This window comes from Ruditapes philippinarum, unplaced genomic scaffold, assembly GCF_026571515.1.
Source record: "Ruditapes philippinarum isolate M1 unplaced genomic scaffold, ASM2657151v2 ctg114_1_1_1_1, whole genome shotgun sequence".
In the NCBI taxonomy this organism is placed as follows: Eukaryota; Metazoa; Mollusca; class Bivalvia; order Venerida; family Veneridae; genus Ruditapes; species Ruditapes philippinarum.
This window is the reverse complement of record NW_026859562.1, coordinates 187,713-196,690: the sequence shown is the minus strand read 5'-3', so window position 1 is coordinate 196,690 and position 8,978 is coordinate 187,713. Positions and strand designations below refer to the sequence as shown.

Genomic DNA, 8,978 nt, shown 5'->3' with positions numbered 1-8,978 from the left:
TAACTGGAATACAGTATTGAGTACACTGCTTTTGTAAAATACAGTGACCTGCCATGAAGATAGTTTAAGATAGCCTTAGATAATTTTGAACAATGCACATTTAACCCAGAGTTCATGTACTAGTTTCTGTCAATTAAATAATAATAACATCATCGCTAAAATATTAGAATAAGCACGTGTATGAAGCACGGCAATGCATATATTATAGTTTTTACAGCAGTAAATTTCCATCGACATTTTATCGAAGGTGAACAAAAAAAAGTGTTCTGTTTGATTTATAAATTGTTCTCTTATATGTATGGACCTAATATACATTTTAAACTAAACTTATGAAATATAGTCAACAATACTTTAAAGAATAGTTTTCGCAAAATTGAATTTAAACACAGTTATTATAATAAACTTAAATCATTATCACTGGTATTTCTAGAGAATCTTTGCAAATTACCGCTTGTTTTAAACCGATGAAAACCGTATTTAACTAAGATAAGAAAAAAACAATGCAGACCGCTCACTGTTAATGTCAATGTTTAAACTACGCTCCTCTATAAGGCTAACTACATATATATGTACATGTAAAATGTAAAATTGATTTACTCTTCATTAAGCAGCCGTTCAACTGTGGTGGCCGACACTTATGATAAACTGGAAATATGAATAAATACATGAATGATGACAAGATAGCGGATGATAGTTTCAATGTAAAGAAACATCTGAATGATGATGGAGACAATAACAATTGGAATGAAGAAGCAGAAAATAAAAATTGGAATAGAGAAGCAGACGATAAATATCCGGATAAAAAAGCAGACGACACACATTGGGATGAGGAAGCAGACGATGTTGATATAGAACAGATTACACAAAATGCGCATGTTCCAAAAGATCATGGCTGGGCGTGGTTTATTTTATTAGGTATGTACATTTATAAAAATGATGATAAACACGTAAATATTTATTGTATTAAAATAAATGTCGTGTTCATATGTAGCAGATTATCGATGTACACACTTTATTCATAATATATTTGACTATTCAAAAATCGATAATGTAAGCGTTTAATTAAATTTTAGATCACAATTATTGAATAAGCTACCAGGGGCGTTTAATAAGTTTAAAATTTATTTGTTCCGGAAATTTAATAGTAAATGATTTTCCCCATTTTGCATTATTAACGGTTGAGTAAAATGTTAATTGGTTTAAGAATCAATAATTTTGATAATTGTATGAAATAGTTATAACAAACTTAATTTGCTTCGAAGTCTGATATTCGAAATAACTTTACAAATTGAAAATCTAAATGCAGCCTCATTGAAGTCATATTCCTACAGTGGACAAGTTTGCCTACGTTGAGTTAAAATCGCTGACGATTAATTGTCAAATAGAATAAATGTAATGAATACCTTGGAAAAGTTGTTAACTTACATATATAATGAAAGTTATATTTTGATAAATACCCATTATAGGAACGTTTGTACCAATCGTAATCATACGGTAGTGTCAACTTGTTGTTTTTTTTTACATGGTAAATTCCTTATATTTATACTTTGTCTCTTCAAGGAGCAACGCTAGAAATGTTTTTGCAGCTTGGAATAGTGAAGTCAGCAGGAATATTGTTTGTTGCCTTCCAAGAAAAGTTTCATTCTAGCTCATCCGTGACGTCTTTACTGTCGACCGTACAGAACATTTGCCAAAGTTTAACAGGTATGGACTAAATACGTATGTCGTCTGAAGAAATGATAAACTGTAATTGATAAGTAATTAAATGCGATTACTTTTAGGTGGCGCGATAGCTCAGTTGGTTAGACCACTGACTGTCACTCTTAGGTAACCCACTTGGGATTTTTCAGAAACACTTTCAGTGTTTCCCACCTAACTTGAGGTTTACTGGTACGAAACCCAGGTAATCATCGCAGGTATCAGTGCTATACACTGGGCATGTAAAAGAACCAAGGAATCTATTCAATAAGAGCTAGGGACTTGTTCCCGGACTCCCTTGTATCTAATAGCAGTCTGCTGAGGTAATGACCCTACTGGAAATAAGTGTTTGCACTTTCGTAGGTTATCCTTGACCACCCGGTCTAAAGAAAATCAATCAATCAATCTTAATACCAGAAAAAACATTAAGACTAAAATATGCACAGTAGCTTCTTATTTATGTAACACAAAACTGTTTTACTCTTAAATGTATATTTTTCTTATTTTAAACTTAAATGGAACATGTTCAACTATAAAAATATTGATACTATATTATGCACGCTGTCTTAACCCTGGGTTAATCAAAGTTGAAATTTACTACATGTTCATGAAATAACCTTGAGAATTAATCAGTCAGACAGGCGTAAAGTTTAAACTATTTTAGTTTAAGCGGTAAATCAACTTTATGAAGAAGAAATGACATACTATACCCGGTATTCAGAAAGATACAGATATATAAAAACAACTTTGATGTAAATGTTAGAATGAAATGTATTGTGAAATTTGTGTTGATAAAACTCGTCGTTGTCACGCTTATATAATTGTTGAAATTATATCGTGACCTTTAACTGTTATAAGTTTATGCAAAGATTTTATTTCGAGCTCTCGTTGATTAATCTAAGGACATTCTAAGCCAACAAGCTGATATGGAGCTGCCTATACATTGTTTTATAGAGAGTGTCCAGACTGGACTGATGTTCAGACTGGCATGGTCCAGAAACAAATATAATATTTTGTTACCTTCATGCTTTATATGTGATTAATGATTATTTGAGCAGCTTTTCTTGTGATGACGTGTGGAATCAAGCTAACATCCTACCGCAATCTGGTGTTTTTTGGAAGCAGTATTTCTTGTATTGCATACGTCATAACTTCACAAGCAACTGATATAAGAGTGCTTCTGTTCTCACATGGCGTTCTCCAAGGTAACGCAATTGACTCTTAAGTTCCATCTGTATTCTAAGCATCAATTCATTAATTTAACATCTTTAGGCATCGTTTATAAAATACATGTATATTAAAGTTTTCCTATGTAAATGATAAAAGTCGGAAGAGAGTGAAATTTTTACTACAACGCACTCGCCGTTCTTAGTCTCTCCAAAGTATATGCATTAACATGACGATATGCATGTTTTCCAGGTCCTTCACTTCGGGGTAATAAAAAAGATGGTAATTTAGTGTAGTTTCCTTCCCCTTTTATTGTTGTTACATGTAAGAATGGAAATATGTTACGGTTTAAAGGTATAACCAAAAATAAAAAGGATACTAAATTGTCAAGTTACCAAGTTTTACTTTCTAAAAATTAACTTCCATACTTTATACTATTATTGTCAATCTCTGAGTTATGTAAGAATGAGTAGACTTATTACTAATTTACTAAATAAGATGACGTTAGGGGTCTGATAATTAGACTGACTATCCCAAAAGATCAGTGTTAATTGTAACGCTATATATGTACAATACCAATATTTCAGTATACATTTACATGTATTTATAAGAGCAATGACTGAACAAAATTAAGTTCAAATTTTGTTACTGAAACAATAAAATTCTAAATTGTCCTTTCTTTTCATGAAATATGTGTAGTAAAGTACAGTTTAAGAGTATAAAAATATTCGAAAATGTGTTTGTTTTAATGAAGAATTGCGTATAATTGTCTCCAAGTCAGCTAATATATTAAACCTGTCACAATCTTTGGAGTCGGTCTATAAATGTTTATGGGTTGATTGGTCGGTCTCTATTATTTAAGGAAGTCCTCGTTGGTATGTACTATGTACTAATGATGAAGCAAACGTTTCAGGTATTGGTGTTGGAACAGCACTTCCAGCTACCGTAACAATGGTGAGTTTATACTTCGAGAAAAGACGTGGCTTGGCGAATAGTATTGCTGTTAGTGGCGGTCCGGTAGGTGGAGCCGTGTTCGCCTCTCTTATAACACATTTATTGGCGACCTACGGGTATCAAGGATGTGTGCTAGTTGTGGCGGGTATTTTATTAAACGGCTGTGTCAGTGGAGCTTTCTTTAGACCAACTTCATTCTATACAGATAGAAAAGCGAGACAAAAACTTAGAGATGTCGGAAAAGAAGTCGAGGAAGAAAGACAAAAGTTTATAAGTAATCATAAAATGCAGAAACATAGTAATCTTGATATCATGAGCTTAAAAAAAGGTGATTTGATATTGGATCAGGAGTCGTTGTCTGCTTCAGACAACTTTTCAAAGGTAACATTTGAAAAATCCCCCAACAATTTTACCCTGGAATATAGAAAACAGGAAAACAGTGTTTATACAGATATTGTCAAAAGTCAGAAGACACATAAATTATTAGAAACTTCAGAAGACACTTTTCATTCTTTTGATGTGAATACTTCAGTGGAAAGTATTAATGAGCAAATAAATCGGGAAGATGATAAAAATGATTTAAAGAGACATATTTTCTGTAAATATTTCAACTTTCAACTATTAACAAATCCTTTATTTTTGGCATTTCTTTTGCAAGGTAGTTTCATTGCTTCTGGCACCCTTGTTGCACCAATTTTTATAGTTCCTTATGCAAGAGACATTAATGTTAGCACGGAAGACATTGCAACTTTAGTTACCACTCAAAGTTGTATAGATTTATTTGCTCGTTTGTTAATAGGATACATTTCTGATAAGAACTGGGTTCGGCGATCAACTATTGTGGCTACTGCGTCTATGGTGGTTGCCGTGTCGTCTAGCCTTCTGCGATTCTATACAACCTTTCCACTTCTGCTGGGCTATTCCGTTGTTTTAGGTCTAGTGTCAGGGGTGTATTTCTCCCTCTATACAGTAGTTCTCATCGATTACTTAACACTTCAAAATTTTCAGACATCTCTTGGTTTTATGTCACTTGTACATGGATTCTCGATTGCCGCGGTATTTTACCTTGTAGGTATGTATGAACGAAATGTCACGTGATCATTTCTTGCTTGATTTCTTGTAAAAGATAAAGGCACAGTTTTGTTTCATAGAATTCCATAAACATTTGTTTGCTTGCCGAAAGGGAGAATATGTTTTGAAACCATGATTTAAAAAACGCGTTGCATGTTGATTCGCTTAAGATAATTTATATTAAATCATTCGTTTCATAAAAAATGTTCCGTATCCAGGATTTGAACTAATGTACTAGTATTCAAAGAGGCTTTAAGAAACAATTTACTTGGAAAGTCGTGTATATCGTGTACAATTATCAAAAAAAAAGCTGAAATTCCATTACACTATATCAAAACAAATGTATACGCACTTAAATGATTTAGAAATGCGGTACTTTAGAGATTCCGTTTTTCTATATTTTTTCATAGAACTTTATTGATAAAGAGTGCTTATCAACAAATAGAGACACGTAAAATGAACAAAATTATCTACTGAAATAGAAATATTGCTCACATATAATGCAAAATATAACAGTAGTAAACACAAAGTTGGCATATGATACATGTTTATACATTTCAGGTTATTTACGCGACATATCGGGGTCATACATAGTTCCTCACCAGGTGATCGGTGCAACTACAGGCATAGGTTCCATTATTATGTTTTTGATGCCTGTTATCCAGCGTCTACAAAAATAATAACGCTTGAAAGTTACCACCCAATAACTATTTCTACAATAATGACGAAATTAAAGCGGCTGATACACGATTAATTAAAGGAGAATGTGAAACATTTGAATTTGAATTAAGTGAGTAGATATTGGAGTATAATATTCCAACTCTAAAATTCTGGAATTCTATCTTATACACAGTATTCAAGCATAAAAATAAAAAGTATACAAAATAAATGTTCTAATCTAAACAGAAATGCATACCTTCATGACGTCTATGTGCATTGAAAATGTTAACATGCAATTTGTTGCAGTAGCATGTAACAGCAACGTCTTTCTTACATTGATGCATCATTTACACAGCCGAAGAATAATTTTAATTAGAATGTTTTGAAGATTATTTTATACTCATAATCAGGGTTATTATGGATCCACATTTTGAAATGCTGTCAAAACATTAATTAATTGATGTAGGAACCACATATTGCTAATTTACTTTTTTCGACGCGACCCAATGCTATGCTTGCCAAAATGTAAAATTGAACGGAGACTTATTAATCTCGCATGAAATATCTGCATATACCAGAAAGACCATAGCCCGAAAAAGAAATAAAGAAAACGTTCATATCCAGTTCCACTTTAGTTAACTGTTCAAAGTATCTAATAATGTTTAATTGCATATGTTTAAACAAAAATGTAAGCAGAATATGCTGTCATAGTGTTTTTAAGCTCTATTACGTGTTGAGAATTGAGTACCGCCCTTATATACCGCTATAGCCGGTGCTAGTTGGCGTGAGGAATGTTGCACTTATTCATTATCCCTCATGAACAGACTCAATCAAACCGAGTCTGCAATTTTCATGTAATTTTGTTGTAATTAATGCTTCCGATGGATCACTTTGGTTCCAGATCTGCCTTAAAAAATGAAGGGGGAAAAAAGGTGAAAAAAGAGAAATACGTTTTGGATTTTCGCGATCACGGCAGACAGGCTTCAAGTATAAAATCATTTTAATAATACTTAAATAAATGTTGAGTAAATTCATATGCAAGAAACAATTTATATTTGCATGATTTTTGTACTAAATTCAAAGAACTCACTCGCCACTATTTCAAGACAAACGAACTGGAATAGATTTCCACACTGAAAAGATTGGAGTGTTCAACAATGAACATGTATTAATTTTTTTCATATGTCATGTCTGACTTGTGTTCGAATCCTTAGTGGACAGTAATATAACAATCTAAATCTTAAGCTTTTGAAGTATTTAACGGTATCTAGCGATATGACACATTTTCTTTATGACATGTACCCATGTACCGACTTAACAATTCAAATTAAAACCTTTCTTAAGTGGAGACAAAAAAAAAAGAATTCGTATCTGATAATCAATGTATAAATTACATATACAGTAAAGTGCAATATTTAGTCCGAGCGATTTCAAAATAACAGAATTAAAAGAATACGAATCTCAAAGTCAAAAGTCAAAAACGGCAAAATTGAAAATGTTACAGGATCGGTTTGGTTGAGCCTGTATAATGGACGGTTATGCAAACTACCGTCCACGCCCACTGGCACCAGCTTAAGCAGAACATGAAAATGGTCAAATTTTGAATTGAGAAACATCCGCAGATGAAGTCATGCTTATGTAAATGAAATAGTAATGTTATTTCAGCTAATGGGTATCTGTTTTCATTAAATGTAGTAGTTTAATCATGTAAACTGTCTCTCCACTAATTTTTACTTATCTGTCTAACCTCCTTTACATTTTTTGTGTTACCGTTGGTTTCCTGCCCATTCTATGAATATTTTATAAAGAATCTCTCTGCTCGGTTTACTTTCTTTAACCTTTACACCGTCGATCTGGGCACATTTTACGTATTTGATACATCCTTCTTCAAACAATTTTCTAGTGACTTTTTTCTCTTTTACGCCCATAATACACGCAGCAGACGAATCAAATCTATAATGTTCTAAAAATAACCTACAAAACCCCGTTTCAATTTATAACTCGATTTAACGTGTACGCAATTGACCCATTTGTTGACAACGCTCCCGTCATTTCATCCGAATATATATTGCATTAGAATCAATCCAAATAACAAGAGAAAAACACGTCAAAATTGAAAATGTTGCAGGCTCGGCTTGGATGGTAGTTGTAATTGCAAGCTACCGCCCACGCCCCTTAGCACAGACTTTGGTTGAATCAACATTTAATATGAACTGGTAAAATATCTATTTTTAAAACATCAACAGATGTTTGTTTTTGTTTGTTTGTTTCATTTCACGCCTTTTCCCAACAGTATTTCAGTCATATAGGCGGGTAGTTTCCTAACCATCGTTAAAGGAGAGTTACACCAGTACTAGACTACCTTCCTCCGCGCTAAACTACCAAAGCATCTCCCGGGGATCAAACCCACGCCAGAGAGGTAATTGGATAAGAAGTCATCGACTCTAACCCCTCGACCACGGAGGCGGTTATCAACAGATGTGTTCATATGGCGGTTATCGTGTAACCTTCAATGTAACACATTAGTGCCATTCCATAATAAGCGGCATATGGTCCCCAAGTAAAAAAAAGACAACGTATTCAAAACATTACAATGCCCAAGAAATCAAACTACTCAATAAAAATGTACAGTTCATTTGATTGTATTATCAATTGATCACCACCACTGGCTTTACGATGGTGCAGAATAATACTTATTAATGCTATAATAAGTAAGGCAACAAACATTTGAAAGAAAACTAATGAAGTAATAAAGGTGAAAAATAATAAAGAACAAACATAAAAAATAACTTTACAGCAACTTAAAATGAAAATATGGAAAAACAGATCGTACTTAACGAATTTGTCATAGCATTTTTGTTATGGTAAAGTGCGAAGACAGGAGAAAAAACTTTCCAGATTTGCATTTTATCCTTGAACAAATAAGTTGGACCATAACCAATAAAAGTGAGTATTTTTGTGTTAACATTTATTTCTTTAACAGAATTAACATAACAAAACAATCATCGTCAGATTTGATTGACCTTAAACGATTACTTTTATATCAGGCGTCCTGAGGCGAATAACTCTCGTTCGCTGTATTATCAGAGCTATTGAAAATAACTGACTCTAAAAGAAGTAAAATCATCAAAACTTATTATTTAAAAAAACAAGCTGCGTAATTCTCCTGCAACAAAAACAAGAACAACAACAAATCAAATTTTTGAAATTACAAATGAAGATTTACAAATTTATATATTCATTGTGAGTAAGGATAGTGATGTTTGTTTATGAACCTATCAGAAATTTCATGTATACTCATGACATTTGGCAAAATCTGTTATGCTTCTCTCTATTCTTTTTTCTTTTTAGTCTTGAATATTATTCTGTCCGTGCTCTGCCTTGTGTCCGGTCCTCGTTTTGTTTTGGGTCCTCCTGGGCTCCTTGCC

At 33.0% G+C, this 8,978-nt stretch overlaps 1 protein-coding gene across 1 annotated transcript; it reads left to right on the top strand.

Annotated features, from left to right (window-relative positions):
• The first annotated feature begins 337 nt into the window (after positions 1 to 337).
• Positions 338 to 7,793, top strand: LOC132757009 (monocarboxylate transporter 12-B-like). Its single transcript, XM_060748180.1, has 5 exons — positions 338 to 915; positions 1,561 to 1,704; positions 2,757 to 2,903; positions 3,779 to 4,891; positions 5,452 to 7,793. Exons 1-5 carry the CDS (start codon positions 654 to 656, stop codon positions 5,568 to 5,570), a joined length of 1,785 nt encoding a protein of 594 aa, XP_060604163.1. The 5' UTR covers positions 338 to 653; the 3' UTR covers positions 5,571 to 7,793.
• Positions 7,794 to 8,978: the final 1,185 nt, after the last annotated feature.

What these genes read in the sequence shown, in the direction of transcription:
- LOC132757009 (XM_060748180.1), top strand. Translation starts at nt 654, where the DNA reads ATGAATAAATACATGAATGATGACAAGATAGCGGATGATAGTTTCAAT. An exon ending in GGCGTGGTTTATTTTATTAG is followed by an intron (nt 916 to 1,560) that starts GTATGTACATTT and finishes TGTCTCTTCAAG; the next exon opens with GAGCAACGCTAGAAATGTTT. An exon ending in CATTTGCCAAAGTTTAACAG is followed by an intron (nt 1,705 to 2,756) that starts GTATGGACTAAA and finishes TTATTTGAGCAG; the next exon opens with CTTTTCTTGTGATGACGTGT.